Genomic DNA, 25565 nt, shown 5'->3' on the forward strand with positions numbered 1-25565 from the left:
ATATAATAATAGCTTGTTTATGAGTGTCTGAAACACAAACGTACATTTACAGGAGTGTTGATAAAAACATACTGCAAACAAAATTGTAATCCCGCGTACATCTGTAGGATTGCCAGTTCTTAAACCATGAACACATGTATTAAAACCGAAGCGTTTCATTTTAAATATGAATAAATCATTGTCTTAGAATTCATTTTGAACAAACAAACAAACAAAATTTGCTACCCTGGAAAACTGCTTTGCACGCTAAATGCTGTAAATTATGCTTTAATATCACATTGGAAATTATATTTGTTATTTGGCATTGTTCATTGCACAGTGTAGCATTACCCACACCATAGTGTACCTGCAACATTTTTTTTCTAAGACCTAGCTAAAGCAAGCAAAAGTACATTTCAGTGTAGCATACAAAACTGTACATTGAAAAATAGTTATGGCACTTTGAAAAGATATGACAGTAAATGCTTATGAAGGTACAATACCAAATACAAGTCATATCTCTGAAGATAAATATAATAACAGGACTTTGTTGGCAATCTTCGAATGACAGCACATGATGGAACCAAAGCTGATAATCCTGCTGCAAATAGGGCTGTCAGGTTAGCGTACCGATCTGATTCCGACTGTGACCACGTTTTGCAGTGCAGTGCAAGAATGCTAGTTTTTCTTCTACAACTTCTGGGTCATTGTCCAGTACCCAAAGGTCAGCAGGTCACGATAAGCTACGGTGTGTGTTGTTCAAAGTGTTGTGGGTTACAGTCAGAGTAACCCATCTTGCTCGAAGACAGAGGGCAACAGGGAGAAGTCAAAGGGGGCAAATTTTACTCCTGTTCCACTGTAGAATTTGATGTACCTGCAACATTTTTTTTCTAAGACCTAGCTAAAGCAAGCAAAAGTACATTTCAGTGTAGCATACAAAACTGTACATTGAAAAATAGTTATGGCACTTTGAAAAGATATGACAGTAAATGCTTATGAAGGTGCAATACCAAATACAAGTCATATCTCTGAAGATAAATATAATAACAGGACTTTGTTGGCAATCTTCGAATGACAGCACATGATGGAACCAAAGCTGATAATCCTGCTGCAAATAGGGCTGTCAGGTTAGCGTACCGATCTGATTCCGACCGTGACCACGTTTTGCAGTGCAGTGCAAGAATGCTAGTTTTTCTTCTACAACTTCTGGGTCATTGTCCAGTACCCAAAGGTCAGCAGGTCACGATAAGCTACGGTGTGTGTTGTTCAAAGTGTTGTGGGTTACAGTCAGAGTAACCCATCTTGCTCGAAGACAGAGGGCAACAGGGAGAAGTCAAAGGGGGCAAATTTTACTCCTGTTCCACTGTAGAATTTGTTCTGAAATTCCACCCTGCAAAAAGTAAAAAATAATCTATAAATAGACAGTAGAGAAATACAGATTTTTTTTTTTTATAATATAATGTTTTAAAATATTTTTTTTATTTTAAATGTAACTGAAAATATTAATATTAGCTTAAAAATTAGGGCTGCACAATAATGATTAAACGGTTAAATCATGAATATTTAGCTAAAAAACACAATCACGATTATTGTAACTTCATAATTTTTTTCCATTTCATCAGAATTTTTGCACTTTCACATAGGCACAAATCAAGAGAGTATCAACTCGCATGCTTTGCTTGCAGATTTAACAGCACAGATGACTGTGTGAAAGAAAAACAGGCTGTATTACATGTTTATTAAAGAAGATTATCTCAATAGACATGGTTAAACTCCAACTTGCATGTTTGCCCGGGTTTTTAGCTCATTAGCGCTTTTCCCCTAAGGTAGACAGCACACATACGCATGGTTGCCAGGTTGGGAAGATTAAGTAAACCACTGGGCTGAAATTGATAAATTTAGCCTCTTTCACACAGAGATTCCGGAAAATACACTGATAATGTGTCCCGGGATGGTTTGATTTTGGTTGAGTCACACTGCTAGTGATTTTCCGGAGTCTGTGTGTGCGTTAAAACACATCCCGTAAAGACGCGTGACATTAGGATGTGGCAGGCAATGTGACATGCACCGTTCCACTAAGCTGGCGGACGATCTCAGCTTCAGCCCGGATAGTGAGGAGCTCCCTGATCTCTGCTTCATCCAGTTTACACACATTTGTTTTACCTTGAACATTGATCTGCCTTCAAAACACCCGTTAAAAGGGTCGCACGTTAATATGCGTCGTCACTACGACACACCCTTTACGGCATTGGTCCTGCCTTTTGTTCACACAGGGCTGGGTTCCAGCACTGATCCCCGCAATGTTACTAGGTCCCCATCCCGGGATCGTTTCCTTGATCAATCCCGGGACATGTTTGCGTTCACACAGAAGGCACTTTTATGGGATGAACGCGCTGTGTGAAAGGGGCTTTTAAGAGAAAATCTCTCATTAGGGGATTAAAGTGCTTGACATCTGGCAACCGCAACCATGAGTGCTTGTGGAGGCTTCTTACCAATGCAAGATAATGCAAATGCCAAATTAAAATAAAATGTTTTCAGGATAAATATATAGCGGGCAAATATTGCAGATTATTATGCTTAATAAATCAAAAGAAGCAGAAATCGTGATCATGATTAAAATATGATTCACTATGCAGACCTACTTCCAATTTAATGTTAAAACATTAAAGGGTTAGTTCACCCCAAAATGTAAATTCTGTCATTAATTACTCACCTTCATGTCGTTCCAAACTCGTAAGACCTTTGTTCATCTTCGGAACACAAATTAAGATATTTTTGATGAAATGTGAGAGCTCTCAGACCCTGCATAGACAGCAACGCAACTGTAATGTTCCCAGACAGGAACGTAGCAAGGACATCGGTAAAACAGTCCATGTGACATCAATGGCTCAACTTCAATTATGCAAAGCTACGAGAATACTTTTTGAGTGCAAAGAAAACAAAAATGACGACTTTATTTAACATTTCTTCTCCCCCAAGTTACTGTCTTCCGCCATTTTGGAGAGTATCACAACACATACGCACGCTTTACCCTAAAGTGTAAACAACGCTGATTATGTTCATGCGCGTGCTTTCCCCTCCTAACGTAAACAACGCTGATTACGTTCTTGGGTACTCTCCAAAATGGCAGAAGACGTAACTCAGGGGAGAAGAATTGTTAAATAAATTATGTAATTTTTGTTTTCTTTGCGCATTAAAAAGTATTCTTGTAGCTTCGCAAAACTGAAGTTGCGCCACTGATGTCACATGGACTGTTTTACCGATGTCCTTACTACGTTTCTGTCTGGGAACATTACATAGTTGCGTTGCTGTCTATGCAGGGTCTAAGAGCCTGAAAGGGTCTAAAACAAGAGGGTCTAAAACAAGCCCTGCTCATGGACACCATCACGGCTGAGCCCTGCCCACAGAGCTCATCACAGACAGACTGTGACGTATCAGAACAGCTCCAAGACTCAGCATCCAAGGACGACTTTCTGGAAAACAGCCAGGGAAGCCAGGACAACATATTTTAAACCTCTTAAATAATTTAAAAATATAAAAATTTTCAAAGTTTTTAAATTCCTTGTTTTATTGTTGTGATTATTGTTTTTATTTTATTTTATGTAAAGCACTTTGAATTACCATTGTGTATGAAATGTGCTATACAAATAAACTTGCCTTGCCTTGCCTAAGAGCTCTCACATTTCATCAAAAATATCTTAATTTGTGTTCCGAAGATGAACGAAGGTCTTACGGGTTTGGAACGACACGAAGGTGAGTAATTAATGACAGAATTTTCATTTTGGGGTGAACTATCCCTTTAAAAAAAGTATTCTGAGAAGAAAAATAAGATAAGTCTCTTCTAGAAGACTTTTTAATTTAATTCCCATTTCTGATAATCAAACCTGGCTGTATCTGAGGCTGTGTGCTCACCAGTGAAGACGCAGCGCATGGAGGAAAGCAGACAGACCCTCCATGACCAGGAGAATGGAGATAGTGAGCAGAGCAAAGACACTGAACACAGGAACAAGGAAAAGCACGCCCAGTCTGGAGCTCATCCTCAGACCCAGACGCATCACCATCGCCCACAGTACCTCCGACAGCTCTGAGATACACACACACACAACATATGCATGAATAGTCTAGAAAACAGTTTCATATGCCCAGGATGTAATGAAGCGTGTCGTAATTTTGATGTGTTTTGTATGTATAATCAGACACTCACGGGCGTGAGCAAGACTCAGGGCCCAGAGACGCAAGTAGGAGGCCGTGTTGGAAATGCAGCCCAAACAGTACTCTATGGTGTGAATTGCTTGATGCAGGAAGATGTCTCCAAAATCAATCTGCCAGTGAACAAACATGCTGTTAGTGACATTCATACAGGATAAATCTGTGTTTTAATGGTGACTGAATGTGAGATAGGTCAACTTCAACCTCCCGAGGCCCTCCCGAGTCACTTAGTCCCTCCTCTTCATCATGGACTACAGACGGTGACAGGTCTTCTTCACTCACACGCCGAACTCTCTCGTAGCCCTGCACACAAAGTAATATGATGCAGTATCTTCACCCTTTTTAACCAGTCCATCAAATATCAATGTATCTTTATATATATTTTGCTAAACACACATGCACATCCATCTGAAGACTACATTTTTGTCATTTGGGTTGATCTCGCTAAAGCATGTGGGTCACATATCACACCAAATCATTAAAAACAATAAACAGTATTTTGAGTTTGATTAAGATTTTTTTTGTATTGTGATTTTATATATATTTTATGACAAATTAAGCTGAGTTTCCCTCAATTTCTCCTGACCATAATGTATCTGAATGTCTTATATATAGAAATTCTTCTTGTACTATATTAGGAACTTCTTTACTGAAAAACATTATTTTACATTTTATGATGCATAATTTAAATAATTTGTGTTTTGGTGGGGGGCATAATAACGTAAATAAGAAAATGTTGTCTGATAATTTATAGTTTGCCTATTAAAATGTTAAATAATTCAAATATACTTTTGAATGGCTATAATAACTAATTTAATATGCAAAATGTGAAAGAATCCATTTAACAAAAGTATTAGTATTCTCAATAATAGCAGTAAAGAGATGCCATTAGACAAATTATTTAACTTATTCAAAATACTTTGTTGATTCAACATTTATTTAAAAATTAAATGTGCAAATATATTGATTACCAATTTTAATGTTAAGTGTGATAAGTGTGAATAAGTATTGTATTTTATTGTTAGTTCATGGTAACTAAAGCATTTATTAATCTTAGTTAATGTTAATTAAAACATTTTTAACCTTTACTAATATATTAATAAAAATGTATAAGCTGTCTCTGTTAATATTGTTTAATGGATCCGAGCTAACATTAACAATTGCTAATTGTTAATGTCAGCTAATGGGATCTTATTGCAAAATGTTAGCATTTTTAAAGAGATCTACAGTCGCAATCATTTTTCTTTTTCTCTAGTTGTTTAGTATGAACCAGTAGGACCAAACAGACCATGAATGTACCATGTGAAATCATGTGACATCAGATACGAACACATACATACACAAGAACACAGACACACCCTGTGGACCCCCAGACTCTTCCCACCATGATGCAGCCAGTAGAGGTACAGAGGTTTCCCGAATAACAGCACTGGCACCGACAGCAGAGCCACCACCACTAGAAACACCTGCAGTCCAATCTGTTACAAGAGGATTAACACAAACACAGACATCAGGCAGATTGAAGGAAGTGCTCACACTAGTGTTCACAGACACACACACACACACACACACCTGGCCAGGGTAAACTAGTGTAGTGGCGCTCTCCTGCATTAGGAACATGTTGATAAAGTGGATGAGAATGCTCGGAGCCAGCTGTGAGTCTCGCACTGAGAACGCCAGCCATTTGTAAAAGATCATGAAGACCAAGTACCCAAAGAGACAAAGTAGAAAGAGCAGCTCAGGAAGAAAGAGAAGATAGATCTTAAACTTCTGTCGGAAGTGCCTGTAAATACACAGAGAGGAAAAGAGCAGAATTTAGACAGAATGTAGAGTTTACAAGCAAGGAGAGCTTAAAGGGGTGGTTCCCATTTTTTGAAAAAACTTTAGTTAGTGTGTAATGTTGCCGTTTGAGCATAAAACAATATCTGCAAAGTTATGGCGCTGAAAGTTCAGTGCAAACAGAGATATCTCTTAAAATTATGGCCGTTTAATGCCTACAAAAATGGCTGGTAGGGACTACAACAAACTACTTCCTGGGTTGGTGACATCACAAACCCATGCAACAAAGGGGGCAGGGCCATGTTGCGCTGCTTTAGAGAAGAGGAAGAGTTGATGCCATGCCGTCAAAACTAGAGGTGCACAAAAAAATCTATTCATATATGAATCGCGATTCTGTCTTCTAACGATTCTAATGGATTCACAAGTTTCAAAATCAATGTTCTAAAGCAGTGGTTCCCTGCTCTGCATCTCTCTCTGTCTCTCATTCAGATCATCAGCTCCATCAATGAAGTGTTCCAATTATACACTTTATGTGTTAAGACCACTGATTTATATATAATGACTATTATATTATAGATCAGTGGTAAAGACAGACTGATATTTTTCACATAGCTACGAGACACGCAGTTGCTGTGGTAACGAGCAATACTTGCTGGCAAACACTTCTTACTGTTACAAAAATGCTACAACGCAATCATGTATTCTGCTGTATTAAAGCTTTAATCAGGATAAAACCGTATAGTAGAAGCTAACAGAAGCAGTAGCATTTACAAATAACAGCATATATAAAAGTATGAGACAATAACAAACAAAAAACATACCATTCTGAAACGTCCTGTAAGGGCCGTGCTTACTCAGGTTCTGCGCGATCCTCTTCACTAATATTCTCTGGGTCTCATTCAGGCTCAAATTGATAAGCAATATTGACGACGCCATTGTTTACAATACAACTGGAGGCGAGGCATTCTGAGGCGAGACGTTTAGACACGCACTGGTGGTTTAGCTTATCACAACACACTGAGCCAGCTAACCAATCTGAGCCCAATGCGTATTTCTGAGGGAGGGGCTTCATAAAAACAGGAAATCATCAGAGCGTTCATCAGAGAAGGGACAGAGTGGTGTAGAATAAAGGTAAGCTATGTGAAAAATAATGAATTTTTTTCAAATGAAGCATTAACACTAGACTGTTAGACTGCACCCCACAAACACATTCAAGCCTAGAAAAAAACAGCCAACCACCTCTTTAATGCAGAGAGTATTTGAGTAAGGATAAATTATGCACAGTTGGGCTCATGTGCTTCTAATAATTTTTTATGTGAGTCACGGAGAATGCTTTTATATGGAACTTTTCATGTGTAAATATCTATTTATACTGTGCGAAGTATGAACAGAAATATATATATAAAAAACACAAAACTGTTTCTAAAACTAAATTGTATTTTAAATCATGAATCCAAAGCAAATGATTAAAAGATTATATGAAAAAATAAAACGATAGGACATGTACATCACAAGAAAGAAGAGATGAGCACTAAGATTGTCTTGTTACACTATATGCACTTTGGGTATTTATTTCTTACTGTTAATCACGATTAATCTCATGATTTCTGATCAGATTTTTTTAAGTAAAATGAAACAATAATAATAATATGTAAATGCTGTAAATGTTAAAAATTATTACATTAAACTACTAAACATATTTAATTTAAAAACAAATAAGTAAATAATTTTATTCATAACATTTTATTTATAAATAAATTATAAATACATTTATAAATCAATATGTCTGTAAAATATCTTTAAACAAATGTATAAATATACATAAATCAATATTAAATCAATATTTTTTATTATTATTATGGGTTATTATAGTTGACTGGAACTAAAATCATAAATTGCTACTTGAAATAAAATAAATGCTTACTGAAATAAAGTAAAATGTATTATTTTGTTTTAGCTACATTCAACATTTCTCATTTTAATTTAGTTTAATGTGATGTACTAAAATAACAAACTGAAACAAAAATTAATAAAAACTATATATAGACATATATAAAAAATATATATAAAAAATAAAAAGTACAGAAACACACAACAAATTCACTAAAATAAAAAATAAAAATCCAAATGAGTGGAAAATATAAAAAATGAAACTAATCCGACATATCAATAAACAGATCTTTAGAAACACTAAACTTTAAAATAAAATTAAAGAACAGAAAATATAAAAATAAAAACCAATAAAAAAATTATTAACAATACATCAATAAAAACTATACCATTCAAAACTATAGCCGTATCTCAATGATACTAAAAAAAAAAAAAAAAAACCTTCCTCGGACCCCAGTTTGAAAACCCCTGTGCTAAATCACTTCTTCGTGTAATAATTAGTAATAGAGCCTTCACCATTACACATATACCAAGACCTAAATAATCTGATGCTCACTCACAAGTGGTTGAAGACACTGAGCACCACCCCAAAGGTCATGTGGATGACCCCAATGATCACAGACATCTTCATCTTGTAGGAGTTGAGGAAGGTCAGGCGATTCACGGCCATGTTCCAAATCTACAGGTCAATCGAACACGACAAATTATAGCTCTGAAACCAATAACAGTGAATTACTCTGAGCAGTAATGTATCATTTCAGGATGTGGCTTCCACCCACAGAAATGTGCTTCATAAATCTTCAGAGTGTGCACTCACTGGATCAATGCCCAACGGATAAGGTCCAGAGAAAACACCGGAAACGTTGGGATCCAAGGTGAGTAAAGCATTTGTTTGCAGAGTTTCATTTCTGTGTCAGAGTAAAAGGAGGAAAACAATAGCGTACAATAATTATTGTGGATCCTTAAAAGGATAGTTTAAACAAAAATAACGACTTTATTCAACAATTCGTCTCCGCCCTGGTGCCATTTTGGAGAGTATCCACTGAATGCAAACAGCGTATGCTATTCTGTGTCAGCTGCGTCACACGGATACGCTGTTTTTGTTCAAATCAAAGTGTAAACAACGTAGGAAATGTATCTGTATTACGTTCAGTGGATATTCTCCAAAATGGCACCAGGGTGACGCGGAGCAGACGAATAGTTGAATAAAGTCGTTATTTTTGTTTTCTTTGCATACAAAAAGTATTCTCGTAGCTTTGTAAAATTACGGTTGAGCCCCTGATGTCACATGAATTATTTTACAGATCTCCTTGCTACGTTTCTGGGCCTTGATCGTGTAAAGATCCTTGCTGTCTATGGGAGGGTCAGAGAGCTCTCAGAATCCATCAAAAATATCTTCATTTGTGTTCCGAAGAAGAACAAAGTTCTTACGGGTTTAAAACAACATGAGGGTGAGTAACTAATGACAGAATTTTCATTTTTGGGTGAACTAACCCTTTAAATAAAATAAAAATGATATTATAGCTGCAAGCTGAAATGACGGGCCCAAGCACTATGACGGGAAAGCAATGGCATTTAAGCAGGTAAATACAAAAGGATTTTTTTCAAGGTTTTTTAGTACCACACTTCCGGCTGCCAGCTGGTGGCGCTATAACTATCAGTACTTGGACCCTAAAAAGTGCGTTTTGTGTCTTACGTCCACTCCTGCTGTGTGAACATGGCCTTGACGCTCCAGGCTGAGCCAAAGATGTTGAGGGATTTGGAGAAACAGTCATTATAAATGAGTCCAGTGTATATGGAGAATAATCCCATCATCAGTATGATGTACCGCCCATTAAAAAAGGTCATCCAGATCTGAACAGAGACAATCATTTAATCAGAAACAAAAAATGACATATTTGGATCAGCATTATCACAATAACTCAATGCTAGACCATGGTTAATTGTAGTTTAATTCAATTTCGTTACAACTCTGACCTCATTTCCTGGTTGTCTTCGCTTGTGGTCCTTCTCAGTCAACACCATCCACAAAGCAAAGAGAGTCATGACTGAACCATGACCAAGATCTCCGAACATCACCGCAAACAGGAAGGGAAAGGTGATAATGGTATAAGGAGCTGTGAGGGGGAAAAAATTTTTAAAAATTCATTAACAATCTGAAAATCATGAATATTAAGCAGCACAACTGTTTTCAGCATTGATAATAATGACAAATGTTTCTTGAGCAGCAAATCAGCATATTAGATTGATTTCTGAAGGATCATGTGACACTGAAGACTGGAGAAATGGTGCTGAAAATTCAGCTTTGATCACAGGAATAAATTACATTTCAAAATATATATAAAATAGAAAAGAGTTATTTTAAATTGTAATAATATTTCACAATATCTGTTTTTATTGTATTTTTAAATGGTAGTGTATGGCTAAAGGTGAACCATATGGAACACTTTATGGAGCCTGACAGCCTTTAGTCACTATGCTTTTATTGTACTGAAAAGAGTAGCATGAACATTCTTCAAAATATATTGTTCTGTGCTCCACAGATGAAAGTCTTATAGTTTTGGAACAACATGAGGGTGAGTAAATAAAGACAGAACTTTCATTTTTGGGTGAACTATTGCTTTAATTTCCAATGTAATCCTTGTAGCTTCTCATTAAGGTTGTGAATAATAGTTGGTGTTCTGCACTCACCTGGGCTGGCCTCCCTGTAGTCGCCCACTCCATACGCTTCCACTATACTCTGGAAGCCTGAGGTAAACTTGTTGCTCCTCAAAAGTGTCGGCGGAGTGTCACTGCTTGGGATACGGTTCACAAAGGAAGGGACGGTGGCGTCACCTTTTCTCTATTAAGAATAGAGGGAATACATCTCCCAAAAATGAAAATTTGCTTAAAAATTCACTCGCCCTCAAGTCATTCTTTTATTGGATCAGATTTGAAGAAACTTATCATTACATCACTTGCTCACCAATGGATCCTCTGCAGTGAATGGGTGCCGTCAGAATGAGAATCCAGACAGCTGATAAAAACATCACAATAATCCACAAGTGATCCACACCACTCCAGTCCATCAGTTAATGTCTTATGAAGTGAAAAGCTGTGTGTTTGTAAGAAATAATTCCATCATTAAGCCATTTTAACTTTAAACCATTGCTTCTAATCAAAATATAGTCCATAATCCATATATTAACGCTTCCTCCAGTGGAAAAGTCCATCCCCTGTTGTCCTCCTCTCACATCAAAATCCACCCACATATTAGTTTAGAACTGCTTGAAGTGCATCATATAATAATTGCTGTTAACAGTGTTCATCGTCTGTTTGATTATGTCTTTAATTGATTTTTCTGTACATTTCTGCCATATGTACATTAACTGACAGTCACCACTGATAAACTACCACTAAATATTGTAGAAACTTAATTTGCTGTAAAGTTGCTTTGCAACATTTGTATCGTGAAAAAGCGCTGTACAAATAATCTTGAATTGAATAAACTTGAATTGAATTTTCGCTTGCAAACTGTGCTTGATCTGTGCATATTTCTCTCCTGATTCAGACAAGACAACTTTTTCAACTTAGAAAGCAAAATTATAGAGGACTTGCATTTTGCTGGAAGCCACGGTTTCAAGTTAACATACATTAATTGATGGGCTGGAGTGGTGTGGATTACTTGTGGATTACTGTGATGTTTTTATCAGCTGTGTAGCGTCATACATTTCTCCAAATCTGTTCTGGTCAAGACATCTACAACTCATCTACATCTTGAATGGCCTGAGGGTGAGTACATTGTCAGCAAGATTTCTTTTTTGGGTGAACTATTCTTTTTAAAGATGCTACAGTTACAGCACTTATCTCAGATTGTGTAATTGTCTCGAAGGCACATTAAAACTTCTTAATTGCTTCTCATACATCAGTAGTTGGATCAAATCAGACTAGCGTGTAATGAGAACGATTTTACTCACTGAGCCCTCCTCCAATGCCCTCCTCAGGTTCGCCAGATCGCTGACCGGACACCACACTTCAGCGATGAGACACTTGTTGGTGACGTCAAAGCTGCAGAGGTTAAGGATGTGATAGATGGCTTTCATCTTCTTCACTTGCAGCACCCACGAGTGCACTGACTCAGACGCCTTATGCAAGACCTGCTTCAAGTAATCCTCGGTGCGGTGCAAAACCTAATGCGCAAACATCACTTCATTAACGTTTTAATTATGACATAGCAGGATCAAAGAATTATGCCAATCCTCCAGTGAATGCGGTAACGTCAGCATTATTTTTCAGAGGACAAACCGATAATCAAACCCATAAGGCGACTCTGAAGGCACTCGGAGAAGCAGAAGACGTACGTTTTGTAAGTCTTGGATGCGTGTCCTCAAGCTGTCCATCACATCGGCCCTTTCCTCATCTGTTTCAGGGTGGGGGTAGAGATGACAGTGGTAACTGTGGAAACCATAGAACAACATTCAATATGACAGACAGACTAAGGGACAGAACATGTTCACATATGCCATCTGCAAAATACTTTCATTTTGTTTTCAATAATGGTCAGTGGGCATATACTTCAAAAGGATGTCTTTAGTCGTTCCATAGCACCTTATTGTTTCCAGTGTTTCAAAAAGATTTGATATGTTAAGAGACTTTTGACCCGTTTTCTTCTGCATGTTGGTCGAACCGCATGACTTGATGTTTTAGCAGACAAAAGTTTTTAAAATATAAACAAATCACATTTGGTATTTTTTCCCCTAAGAAATCATAATAATAGATTATGCCAAAATACAGGCGTTTTTCTTCATTATAATATCAGGACAGTTGAATCACCACAAACTTTGTGACTCAATGCCACAAAAAAATTCAGAAATTGCTCATCATAGAAAAAGTGTATTGAAGTCACTGTATGTATGAGTTTGATTTTAATATAATGTAGAAGAAAATGAATAGATGCAAAAAAATAATTTCATGGCATTATTTTTAATACTTACTTGAATGTAATTACTAATTACAGACTTGACAGACTTATGTTAAGAATTATGTTAAATACTATATTAATGTTAAGCTTAAAATATAAAGCAACTAACAAATAGTTCTGAAAATATGCACAAACGTGAATGTGTGCGAACAGCCCCCAAAAATTTAAAATAAAAAGAATCAACATCAAAACTTTCACTTACCAGTCGCAAATTTTTTGAACCTTCTGCCCAATCTGGTCACCCCAAAAGGAGATGAGGAACACTACGTTCTTACTGATCTCCCCCTGTAGCACATAAACACGAGACAGACTCTCCGTAAACAAGCTCTGAATATATTAGCACGCTCTAGCAGCAGCAGACGGCTATGATCTAAAACTGTGAAACAAACACAGAGCCATGTTCACACCATGCAGCATGTTCTGTTAAACCAAACCATTTGAATATAACTACAGCCATTAAAAAGCACTTTGCTGGTGGATCTCAGCATCCTCATTTACACACGAAGTTTGCATACCGTGTCCAGATCGGCCAGGCTCTCGTCCACTTCTGCGTAGCTGAGGATGGTGTAACCTTTACAGACGCGCCAAAGCATGCGCTCAAACGCCTCCACCTTCACCCGCTGAATCAACCCGGAGATAAACCTGAAACACAAACATCACACGCACGTAAGGTCACAGCGGTGTGGATGTAGACCGAGACACACTGATCTGTTTAAAAGATGTAAGTTAGAGGGTCTTTGTGATTCACCCGAGTTTGGCGCCCAGTCTCTGCATGCTGGTGCAGCCTGTCACTGATTCAGTCTCCAGAGACAGGAACTCCTCATACTGAGGGCCCAGGGCTTCATGCTAAACACAGACACATCCACATTCACATAATCAATTAAGATTTAACAAATATCTGAGAGCTACAGATTGCAATCATCAAACAGAAGGTTTCTATTAACAATAATATGTGATTGACGAATATATAAGCTAAATCTAATAATCAGCCAGAATTTGGCCATTATTAGCATTGGCTGATAAATGTGTCCATTTGACTGAATATATGAAAGAATATATGATTGTATTCATTCCAAAACATAACAACAGTTATGTCAACAGATAATATTTACAAATATTATAAAAAAACTTTAGCAATTTTGGTTAAACTTTTTTTTTTCCCAAAAATGTCAGCAAATTTTGTTCAAGTCCTTTGTTTTCAAATTGTATTAGATTACATTTTAGTGAATTCTACACAATTTATGTTATTTTAAATAATCATTTAAAAATTCTACATTTCAGCTATTTTGTTCATCTATTTGCTTTTAAATCGTATTATATCAAATATATATATAAAAAAATTCAGCAATTTTTGAGCATTTCAATTGCCATCAGTAAATTTTATATATGATATCTGGCATGCTTTAAAAATAATGGAACTAGTCAACCACTGGTCAACATTAGGCCTACATTTTTTACAAAAGAAAGCTAACCGTGGCAGATAAGACAAACATATGGTTGGATCCAAGCTGATCTGGTCCCAGAAGATGTGGCTTGTATGTTTCTCCATCATAAGCACCATAAATGTCATGTGACTCCCAGAGTACCAAAAGCTTTGGTGCGTTTGCTCACAGTACGCTCACAATTACAGTAGTTTAAGTCACTATACATCATGTCACACAGGCCACATTGATACTGGTGAATGGAGACTCACCCTGGAGCGGCTGTGCATGAACGTGTGTGTGATTCTCAGCATGTGCGTGTACTCTGTCAGTTCCAGCAGGTTCCGCTGCAGCTTCTCTTTATTCTTGGCCACCTCGCTGAGCTCCACCTCCAGCCTCTGCAGTTGCTCCTGACAACAGCCCATGACCTTCCATCAGTGATGTTAAAACACATCACACTTACACATTCAATATTTATAAATGCCTTCAAAACGAGACACACGCCAGGTCAACAAAAGCACAACATTATCCAAAACAATACTTAACACAATAAAAAATGAGTGTACTACTATAAAGCAAAGCCACACATGATGAATCCACCATGCATAATCAATTCCCCCATTCACAGAAAGCTTTCTCTCCCACATTGTACACAATCAATCACTCTAGGCAACTTGACACGGTCAATTACCAACACTGGGTCTTGACGCTGAGAACTGGAGTTCTCATATACAATCAATTACCACAAACCACGGAGCACATGGCCATCAGGCCAAAGATATATACACTGTAATTGACTAAAACTGCATGGGAGGGAATTTTCTTCTCGTTTAGGGGTCTATAACCTTCAACACCCTTTACACACAAACATAGGTTATATGATGTAATACTTGCTGCAATTTTTCAAGGAGCATCACATTAAAGAAACTTATACTCACAATAAAAAGGTCTGAAATGTGGGTTCAATTTGCACCCACAATAAAATGTCCATTGTATATTGTCAATAGTGTAGCGATGTAAGAAACACAACTCACAGAAGTCACTTTCAAGCCAAATTAAACGTGAAATTGTTGACATTCCTCCTACTGAAATCACTTAATTTCATCCACGAAATTACGTAAAGCAACACTAAGTAGTACTCTGCTGCTCTACATTTGCGAAATTTCGGCAAAATTTTGTAGGCAGAAAAAGTCCATTGTCAACTGACCCTTCGCAAAGACCCGAGCCCCTTTGTAACTTTTGCTATGTTCGACAAGCCATTGCGCTCACACCACACATGTTCTCACTCAGTGAAAAATACATCGCGGAGAAAAGAGGAAACTGACAACACGCCGTCAGACATAGCAAGTTAACTTTTGGTATGAAAAAGTCTCAGCTTTCAAATTGTTTCCTTTTTAAGAAATTCAAACAATAGATGCTGTTTTGTGGCTCTTTAATGTGTCGTGACAGATCGCTGTAGCGCCTCAGTTCAAGTAGAACGTGAACCGATCATCTATTCTTTTTTACTAGTTATAGCACAAAATAACATGAATGAACATCAAAAGGTGTCTTGTTTCAACCAAGAAAAGACGTCAATACACACCATTTTTCAAGTTTGTTGGACAAAATGGCAGATTCGACATTATGATTGGTCAGATTGCCTGTCAGTTAAACTCCCTGTGAAGAGTCAATTGTCAGTAGTGTAGTGATGTATGAAGCACAACTCAACTAGAAGTCACTTTCAAGCCAAATTGAACTTCTGAAAACTGTGTGGGGAAATGTTTCACCATAAAGTGAAATTGCCCGGATTTCTATGAAATGACTGGATTTCACCCACAAAATTCCATAGAGTAGCCATAAACAGTACTCTGCTGCTCTACATTTACTGTTGTTGTTGCAGAAAAGGTCCACTAGTAATTGTCAATAGTGTAGCGATGTATGAGGCACAAAATCACTTTCACAGACTTTTACATTAAAGGGTTAGTTCACCCAAAAAATTTAAATGCTGTCATTAATTACTCACCCTCATGTCGTTCCAAACCCTTAAGACCTTCATTCATCTTCGGAACACAAATTAAGATATTTTTGATGGAATCTGAGAGCTGTCTGACCCTGCATAGACAGCAACGCAACTGAAATGTTCCCAAGTCCAGAAACGTAGCAAGGAGATCTGTAAAATAATCCATGTGACATCAGTGGTTCATCCACAATTATACAAAGCTACAAGAATACTTTTTGTGCATAAAAGAAAAAAAAGTTTAATAAAGTAGTTTTTTTTTCTTTTGCGCACAAAAAGTATTCTCGTACCCCTGATGTCACATGGATTATTTTACAGATCTCCTTGCTACGTTTCTGGACTTGGGAACATTTCAGTTGCGTTGCTGTCTATGCAGGGTCAGACAGCTCTCAGATTCCATCAAAAATATCTTAATTTGTGTTCCGAAGATGAACGAAGGTCTTACGGGTTTAAAACGACATGAGGGTGAGTAATTAATGACAGAATTTTCATTTTTGGGTGAACTATCCCTTTAACTGTTCCCTCCTGGTGGAATGACCTGCCCAACTCAATCCGAGCAGCCTTGCTACGTGTCCTGCATAAGGCTAACCGAGCTGCCATAGCACTTGCATATAATTGCTCTTTTGTTGGTTTTGATTGCTTCCATTGTCATCATTTGTAAGTTGCTTTGGATAAAAGCGTCTGCTAAATGACTAAATGTAAAATGTATGAAATTCAACTCACACAGAAATCGCTTTCAAACCCAGCGGCTTTCCGTTGGTCAATGCGGCAAATTTGTGTGAAAAACCTGCGAGGGGAAATCTTTCACTATACTCTTGTGAGCGCGTGTCAAAGACTGAAAGAAGAAATTGTTGAATCAAGTCATTATTTTTGTTTTCTTTGTGCACAAAAATATTCTCGTAGATTCATAAAATTAAGGTTGAACCACTGATGTCACATGGACTATTTTAACGATGTCCTTACTACATTTCTGGGCCTTGAACGTGGTAGTTGTGTTGCTGTCTATGCAGAGTCAGAGAGCTCTCGGATTTCATCAAAAATATCTTAATTTGTGTTCTGAAGATGAACCAAGGTCTTACAGGTTTGAAACGACATGAGGGCGCGTAATTAATGAGAGAATTCTGATTTTTTTGGGTAAACTATCCCTTTAATTTTGCTTAAAGAGAACTCAGACCCAAGACAGTATTTATGGAAACTAGAAAAAGTCTGTTTGGCACATTTACCTTGCTTACTAAAGCAGCCAATATCAGTATATCTCAGCACCTACCATGATTTCTAAAACATTTTTGGGTGCAGGAGCAACAGGAGGGACTTCAGTCTCTGGCACTGCAAGATTAGCATTCCTGATTTCCCTCAGCAGATACCCTATAGGTGATGAAAACAAAGAAATTAAGTTTTAAACACTGATTCAAGAGCACACAGAAACATAACAGTGAGAGAAGCATAACAATGCAATCACATCAGAACAAAGTCTATTCTAATGTACAAAAACAGTCTGTTCTGTGCTTGTTTATGTTACTCCAGCAAAACTGCATTGTAATTATACTATTTTTGATCTTTTGATTCTAACTTTGTCATCTGTGTAACATACCTCTAAGGCTAAGATGGAACCGTATCGCAAAATGAAGAAAGTAATTGTACCTAATATTTAGCACCAGATTTTGAAGTTCAAAGATCCTCAGCAGGAGAGGTTTAGGCTTGACCTAAAATTTACAGAGTGTTCAATAAAGATCTCTTACCCAGAATCCTCTCCATCTCCTCACATCTCTTGATCTCACTGACGAAGCGGCGCTGGAAGGAGCTGACGCTGGGGTTCAGCTGGAACAGGTCATCAGATTATGACTTGTATGTTTGACACAACAACATATTACAATCGAGAGACAACAAGACAAGGCTGTGGGCATTACATTAATCAGATGATATTTGGTCATTGTTCAGATTTCAGCATTGCATAATAATCGGGTCTGCTTGGCTGATCAACAGACGTTAGTCTCCTCATGTAAAGTCGACTGACAACTTTGTCACTGCAATAAATGAGGAATGGAGCTTACAGCTTCAAAAAGGACAAAAATCGACATAGAATCACCATAAAACTGGTTTATAAGACTCATGCACTATATTTCAAGCACTTATATTTTATTTTAGCTTCACTTCAGTTGATAATGACTTTTAATAGTTTGGTTAACAATAACAACAAGGCTTAGGACATGTGACTGGTCCAACATTTTGTATTCATTTTAAATGTATGCTGCATGCATAAAAATTTAATTTATAGAAAACGGTCCAACAAAATCTCAAAATTGATTTGTCAGCTGCCCTTACTGATGCCAACCTAAACAGTAGGTCACACACATATGTGACCAACACATACATAGCCCATGAAGTTGTTAATGAGTGTCAAACAACCTCAGGGTGAATAGAAAACACAGGCTTTTAAACGGACTTGCTCTATTTTTCAAGCAAGCAATTGATCCAGCTCAGCGTTAACCAGGACATTAACCTGGCTGGCATGCATCAGCCTCCCTGTATGACCAGGACAAAATGTGCACACTTAAACATGAGATTCAACATGCATTTAATTAAATCCGTTTCATACTATAAGCGACACGCAGCAAACAAATATGGCTTGCCAGGTAATGCCGATCATTTACACTCAATTTACTTCAATCTGCCCTGAGAATTCCGGCTGTGGCTCAAAATCTACCTAGACAGCATTTTTGGGGCATCAGGTGCACGCAGCATCGGTGACTCGGGACCTGTTTTTATACAGTCTATGCTCGGAACGCGCCTATGATGCCCCAGAAATGCTGTCTAGCTAGGCAGCTCACTAGGATTTGATACACACCCGTTGAGTTCAAACTTACATCTCGAAATTCAACCAGCCCCATTTCTCCGAGCTCGCTGATGCAGTCGTACGCCGAGCCGGACTGCAGGAACAGCTGCGCCAAACACATCTCCTCACTCCGAAAGCCCGAGCCCATCTTCGGTCTCCTCTCTCGGCCACCTTGATCACTCAGTCCGCCTCTGGCCTTTGCGATTCACTTTAATACAGCGCGACCAACCTGCCGCGAGCGTCAAGTGTTCAACACAGAAATTCGATCTCAATACATTTCCATTTGACTATAAACTGACTTGTTAGCGCGCATTATGAATTATTGAAGATCTGATGTCTGATCGAGCCAGGATGAGATTAAATTGTACCGAAAATCATTAACCTATAAATGCTATTTTTAGCAACCTAGTGAGTATTCGCAGCATTATCATGCAGATTATGCAAATACTACAAAATAAGATGCAGAGGTAACGTTAATAGTCACTGTGTCTTACCTAGCAGGCAGGACAATAATAATCGATAGGCGTCTGTACCTTTAATTGCAGTCTAGCCATTGAAACGATAGAAATAACGTGAGAAATGAAAGGCTACTTGAAGGGATGTTGCCAAACAAACAGCTAAACGCTATGCAGCCTTAAAAACGTACATGTACAATGAAGGCTTGGTGTTTCAATAGATCGCATGATAAAAAGATCACTCCCGTAAAGCACAAACCCTGCCGGTGTACAGCTTGCGCCTGTGGGTTGCCAGATACTTTGTTAGCAAATCCCCCTTCTATTTAGCACTTACAAACATAAAAAAAAAAGAGTTTTTAAAAATAGAAACATAGCATAAATATATATATATATTAGTATGATAATGTGCATTCATGAAAGACTACCGAACATTTAACAAAATAAAACACATTCACAACTTCACCTTTTTTTTTAAAGTTCTGCAATTAGCCTCTATGCCTACGGAGTGATTTAAAAACTGAATAAATAAAGAAATTGATATTAATAAAATAATCAAAACATTCACAAAAAAAAATAAACGAAAAATTCGAGTGTTTAACATTTCATTATACTTTTATTAATGTCAGCATTCAGCATCATGTTCATGATGTATTTAATAATTACATTGTTTTTTATTTAGTGTTTTATTAGTTTTATTTATAGAGTGTTAAATAACTCCATATTCCATTAACTGACACTATTTAATAAAATTATAATGACTTAATTATGAAATTTGAAATGACAAGAACAGCTATTCTACAAATCCATAAACCCATGGCTTGCAAATATTTTATCTGCTTAAAGGTCCACTCAAAAGGTCAAAAAGGTCTTAAAAATCCGTAATAAATAAAGAAATAAAAATAATAAACAAAGGCTCATTTAAAATGCTATATAAATGCTATTAATTTGAGTTGATAACAACAATATATCTAAATCCTAAATGTCTTTATTGCTTAGTAATCAAGTTTTTCTGCAATCTGGCAACCACATCATCATTTAATATATTCTGTGCCATATTCTTCTAGACCAGAGGCAGGCCATCTGCCTGTCCTTTGTTTAAATGCCTGAAAATTAAAAGATTTACAAGGCAAAACAAGACTTTGTTAACGGTTCTTAAATAATAAAAACCAACTCTCAGTGAAATATAATGTTTTCAGCAGAACAAGTTATAGCAGATAGATACAATGAGATTGTAATGGTCCTCATGTGACAGTGACGTCATATACGACAAACTTACTTTTTTTAGGTTCCAGGTAAATGTCCTTCTCAAAGCAAATGCAGATATTCAAAAAAAGCCAAACTGTCATGAAAAAGTGCATCCAAAAGTAATGTTTCTTTATGCAATATATGCAAAATGCCTGACAGAATTGAATGTGGCCCAGCCCTAATCACTTCACATCACTTAATAAGAATACAAAAACATAACAATAGAAATTATTTACTATAAAGGTGCATATGAAGATGATAAATTCACCATGTTTACTCAAAATCTCAGCAGTTATTTAGGTCATAATGGTTCAGCTTACAAAACAGGTTGGGAACCTATCATTAAGTGGAGCATGGGAGTATCATGAACATTAGGGTTTTCACTCATGGGTCCATGAAGATGCTCAAAAAAGACATAAAGAAGCATAAAGAAGTAGAAATAGAGACATTAGCAGTAAATGGAAATACTAGTAGAAATAGAACATAATCAGATGTCTGATAATTATTATATGCTTATTATTATTTTATATACTTATCTTGCTGGATCTGTCCGCTGCTTTTGACACGGTTAACCACCATACCCTATTGGCAAAGGGCATCTCAGGAACCGCACTCCAGTGGTTTGAGTCTTACCTATCAGATAGGTTCTTCAAAGTATCTTGGAGAGGTGAGGTGTCCAAGTCGCAATATCCAACTACTGGGGTGACACAGGGCTCGGTTCTAGGACCACTTCTCTTCTCTGTCTACATGGCATCACTAGGTTCTGTCATTCAGAAACATGGCTTTTCATATCACTGCTATGCTGATGACACTCAACTCTACCTCTCATTCCATCCTGATGATCCGACGATAGCTGCTCGCATCTCAGCATGTCTAACAGACATTTCTTGTTGGATGACAGACCATCACCTTCAACTCAACCTGGCTAAGACAGAACTGCTTGTGGTTCCAGCAAACCCATCGTTTTATCACAATTTCACCATCCAGTTAGGCACATCAACCATAACTCCTTCAAAAACAGCCAGAAACCTTGGAGTTATGATTGATTTGTCAGCTGACTTCCTCAGACCACATTGCTAAAACTGTCCAGTCCTACAGATTTGCTTTATTCAACATCAAGAAGATCAGGCCCTTTCTTTCGTAATATGCTTCACAAATCCTTGTTCAAGCTCTTGTTCTGTTCAGGCTGGACTATTGCAATGCTCTCTTGGCAGGTCTTCCAGCCAGTTCTATCAAACATTTACAATTAATCCAGAATGCGGCAGCAAGATTAATTTTTAATGAGCCAAAAAGAATTCGTTAGATTAATCAACTAATCCAAATAAATAAATAGGGGGGGAATTATTGATGACTAATCATTAATAGCAGCACTAAATTTATATGAATCTAGAGATGAATCTTGATCAGTATTTTTTCTGTAATAAAAACATTTTGGGAAAAAAAAACAGTTTTTTGCTTTTTTTAAGAAAATAATGAAAATTAAAAGGTGTTCAATATAAAAATGTATTGTTTTTTGTGACACTAAATTATGAGGATTTTGTTTTAAATCGTCAGGCATGATGTCAGGCTAAAATTATTCTTCAAGTAATAAATTAATGTAGAGAATATTGTTCCTCTTCTTTCAATAAAGCAACCATGTCATTAAGCTAAGACAATACATTTTTTATTTGACACTTCAAAAGTGTGTTAATCACATTCCAGCTTGAAATAAACCTGACTGAAAGCCATTTAGTGAGGTGCTCAGATCAGAGGAGTCTACGTCATCAGAGGTTTTGTGCGAGTCTGTTGAGCTCCTGTGAGAGGCCAGTGACGGTGTCGAGGATCCTCTGTCTATCAGACTCCTGCAGACGGCCTCCACAGCGCTGGACAAACTTGTCTGGGTGCCAGAGGGTCTGCTGGCGACGGAGCACCTTCCGAAAAACAGTCGAATCAGATCGATCAGCACCGTGCAACATAACACCCACCATTTCCTCCAGCGAACCGCGAGGAGCGGGCCAAGGGATGTCGTCGTATCCCAGCAGTCCTTCAGGCCCTTTGCTCGAGGAGCTGTGAAACGTGGCGGCACAGCGCTCCTCATAGCGCCTCTTCCTCCCCTGCCGCGTCTCCTCCTCCTTACGAGCTGCACGCTGCAGGTACTCCTCATGCTCCCGCTCCAGCCTGGCTCTCAGCTCCCTACGACTCCTCTCATCCTCCTCCGTCTCCTTCCGCCGCTTCGACCTCTTCTGACCCGAAGAAGCCGCTTCCCTCTGTTCTTTGGCCCGTTGCTTGGCAAAATACTCCCGTCTGATCCGATCCGCCCAGTCTCCGAAGTCTACCTCGTCGTCTTTATCATCCCATACAAAGTCATCTGGAGCGAACAGGACATATTCATACAATATACTGTAGCCTCAGCTTTGGAGGACCAGTCCATTCACTGACTGTCTGATGCTTAGTGCTCACTTTATTGATCTGGCAAGCTTGAATCTGATTGGCTGGCATTGCACAGCCTGCTGCATTCAAGGGTCTGAATAGATAATGGTCAATGGAACTTTTTAAAATAACAATAATAATAATAATTAAAAAGTAATTAAAGTAACTTAAATATTTAAAATGTTTGCTAATTATAATTTAGATAATTTAGTATTGTACAAAAATACAATACAAATGCAATTTATACAAATATTGACTTAAATACTCATGAGCATGTTTTTTTAATTTCTGTATTAAATTATTTCTGTATTAATTAGATTGGAATATAATATATTTTATATATAGAGTTATACATAAACTTATATATTTTGGAGGCCATGAAATCAAAATTATCAGGGTGAAGAAGTATAATGGAAAACAAATTAAATCTAAAGGAGTAATTTTAGTACTTTGGAAAAATTGTTTATTAGTATATCTTAAAAAAAACAATCATTAAAACTGCTTGACTCCTTATTAATATTTGAAAGTCTTCTTTCCACAAAATTAAAGTCAAGTGGTGCAACCAAAAAGTGATATAGAGAGGACCACTGTAGACCTTAATAATAATAATTCATAATATTTGTTAATTATTCATAATTATATTTAAAAACTACAAAACCTAAATGATTAAGATCATGTACACTCATGTATTCAAGGTCTAAAGAAAATATGTATTTTATACATGATGGTTACACCACATGACATTTTTAGAAATCGAAACTTATATTCAAAAAAATTATTGAAGTTTTTTTTTTAACCAACACGAATACATAGAGTACATTTCTAAGAACTTGACACGTGTCAAACAAGATTTTTAAAATAATCTCAATTTTCTTTAACTGATAAATCTATGTATTATTTTTCAATAGACTCTATTGCGTGGAATAGCCAGCTAAAAATATAATAGTAATAGCGCAGGATGTTCAAGCTTACCATCATATTGTCCGAATGTCTCAAAAAACTCATCCTGACATTCACCCAACAGCTTCTCTCTCCATTGTTTCTCTGGATCAACATGCGAGGATTCATTTTTGATGTTCCCCTGTTTCAGTTCAATTAACACGAGACATATTATTAACTTCAAGATGCATAACTAAAAATGACAGCTCCATCTGTTGAACCTGTCCTTAATATAACCAAATAATTACTAGTTTAATAGTTTAGACGGAAAGAGTGTCTATTTTCACAGCACCTGCTCAGGCTTCATCCACTGGAGCAGGTCATGAGGAGTCACTCCTGCTTTATTAGAGATATCCATGGCTTCTGGACAGTTTTTTCGCAATGGCACCACCAGGTCATCATAAGCTGTGATGAATAAGGTGAGCAGCATTAAAACAGTTTAATGGGAGAAAGAGTTTGTTGATATTACACGGTCTCGTACCTCTTTTGCCGTGTTTGAGGGCTCTTGTTGCGGCCAGATGTAGCGGTGTGTCTCCATTTCTGTCGGGTTGAAGGGGGTCTGCTCCGTGTTTCAGCAGCAGTCTGAGGACTGCATCATCCCCGTGCGAACAGGCCATGTGTAGGGGGCTTCTGAGCTTCTTCCCCTGCGTGAAGTTCAGCTCCAGGTCCTTGTGTTTACGAAGGAACGACTTTAACTTCATCAGGCTCCCCTCCTCCACATAGCGCAGAACTCTCCTCTGTTTTCTTTTCACCATCGGGACTCATTAGATGACATGCAGATGTTACATTTAGACAATAGCCTATTATGTATATATTTTTAACACCCCATTTGTTCACGAGAAGCCCTTTCAACGTTTTAAACACGGTCATAAACAAACGTTACACGACATCACTGCAGTACGTCTGCAAAATACTTCCGGAATCCTTCTTCTTCTTCTTCTTCTTCTTTGAGGTTTAACGGCGGCTTGCATCCAAGAGCGTTGCATTACCGCCACCTTCTGGATTATTCTCCTGCGATGTTATTCCATTTTATTTCCTCCAGCTTGTTTTCCACAATCATATTTTCCTCATCAAACCCGTTCTACTTAAGAAATTACAAATATTTTCCCTGCTTTGTCTAATCACCCCACTTTGCAGTACATCTTTAATACCTGTCCCTACCAACCCATCTCTTCTTAATTCTTCCATCATATTTCTCCTCTGATCTTCATAACTTCTGCAACTTAAAATAACATGTTCTATGGTTTCTAATGTCTGACAATATTCACAAAAACCAGTAGGATGCTTCCCTATAATGTGTAATGTACTATATAAATGACTGTGTCCTATTCTTAATCTTGTCATCACTATTTCTTCTCTCCTAGTCCCTCCCCAATTCCTCTCTGTACCAACTTTATTTTGAATGGCATACAAATGTCTTCCTTTAGCTTCCCTGTCCCACTGCCGTTGC

At 37.4% G+C, this 25565-nt stretch overlaps 2 protein-coding genes across 8 annotated transcripts; both read right to left on the reverse strand.

The window, feature by feature from the left end:
• Positions 1-862: 862 nt before the first annotated feature.
• LOC107562586 (V-type proton ATPase 116 kDa subunit a-like) lies at positions 863-19818 on the reverse strand. 7 transcript variants are annotated; one of them, XM_016247246.1, is made up of 21 exons: positions 19714-19818; positions 19099-19296; positions 17974-18052; positions 17502-17599; positions 14511-14648; positions 13566-13663; positions 13333-13459; positions 13020-13102; positions 12198-12291; positions 11814-12026; positions 10549-10699; positions 9835-9974; positions 9554-9711; positions 8675-8765; positions 8418-8536; positions 5761-5971; positions 5529-5666; positions 4393-4491; positions 4184-4301; positions 3892-4063; positions 863-1369 (listed from the first exon to the last, which is right to left on the reverse strand). In XM_016247246.1, exons 2-21 carry the CDS (start codon positions 19213-19215, stop codon positions 1267-1269), a joined length of 2547 nt encoding a protein of 848 aa, XP_016102732.1. In that variant the 5' UTR covers positions 19216-19296; positions 19714-19818; the 3' UTR covers positions 863-1266. The 7 variants fall into 7 exon arrangements, with proteins under 7 accessions (XP_016102732.1, XP_016102731.1, XP_016102730.1 ...); XM_016247245.1 differs by having other exon boundaries at positions 19099-19613; XM_016247244.1 differs by having other exon boundaries at positions 19601-19818.
• A 2590-nt stretch (positions 19819-22408) lies between these two features.
• On the reverse strand, positions 22409-25227 carry nfkbil1 (nuclear factor of kappa light polypeptide gene enhancer in B-cells inhibitor-like 1). Its single transcript, XM_016247251.1, has 4 exons — positions 24597-25227; positions 24408-24520; positions 24149-24257; positions 22409-23114 (listed from the first exon to the last, which is right to left on the reverse strand). The coding sequence occupies exons 1-4, from the start codon at positions 24868-24870 to the stop codon at positions 22531-22533; spliced, it is 1080 nt and encodes a 359-aa protein (XP_016102737.1). The 5' UTR covers positions 24871-25227; the 3' UTR covers positions 22409-22530.
• Positions 25228-25565: the final 338 nt, after the last annotated feature.

The sequence above is a fragment of the Sinocyclocheilus grahami genome, unplaced genomic scaffold, assembly GCF_001515645.1.
Source record: "Sinocyclocheilus grahami isolate Dianchi unplaced genomic scaffold, SAMN03320097.WGS_v1.1 scaffold828.1, whole genome shotgun sequence".
Taxonomy (NCBI): Eukaryota; Metazoa; Chordata; class Actinopteri; order Cypriniformes; family Cyprinidae; genus Sinocyclocheilus; species Sinocyclocheilus grahami.

Excerpts from the sequence above, each read along its gene's own strand:
- nfkbil1 (XM_016247251.1), bottom strand. The coding sequence starts at position 24,870 with ATGGTGAAAAGAAAACAGAGGAGAGTTCTGCGCTATGTGGAGGAGGGG. Across the intron at positions 24,258-24,407 it reads AGTGGATGAAGCCTGAGCAG|GGGAACATCAAAAATGAATC; the intron begins GTGCTGTGAAAA and ends GAACTGAAACAG. Across the intron at positions 23,115-24,148 it reads GACATTCGGACAATATGATG|ATGACTTTGTATGGGATGAT; the intron begins GTAAGCTTGAAC and ends TGTTCGCTCCAG.
- LOC107562586 (XM_016247246.1), bottom strand. The coding sequence starts at position 19,215 with ATGGGCTCGGGCTTTCGGAGTGAGGAGATGTGTTTGGCGCAGCTGTTC. Across the intron at positions 13,103-13,332 it reads GCCTGGCCGATCTGGACACG|GGGGAGATCAGTAAGAACGT; the intron begins GTATGCAAACTT and ends TATGTGCTACAG. Across the intron at positions 12,292-13,019 it reads GTTCAAAAAATTTGCGACTG|TTACCACTGTCATCTCTACC; the intron begins GTAAGTGAAAGT and ends TGGTTTCCACAG.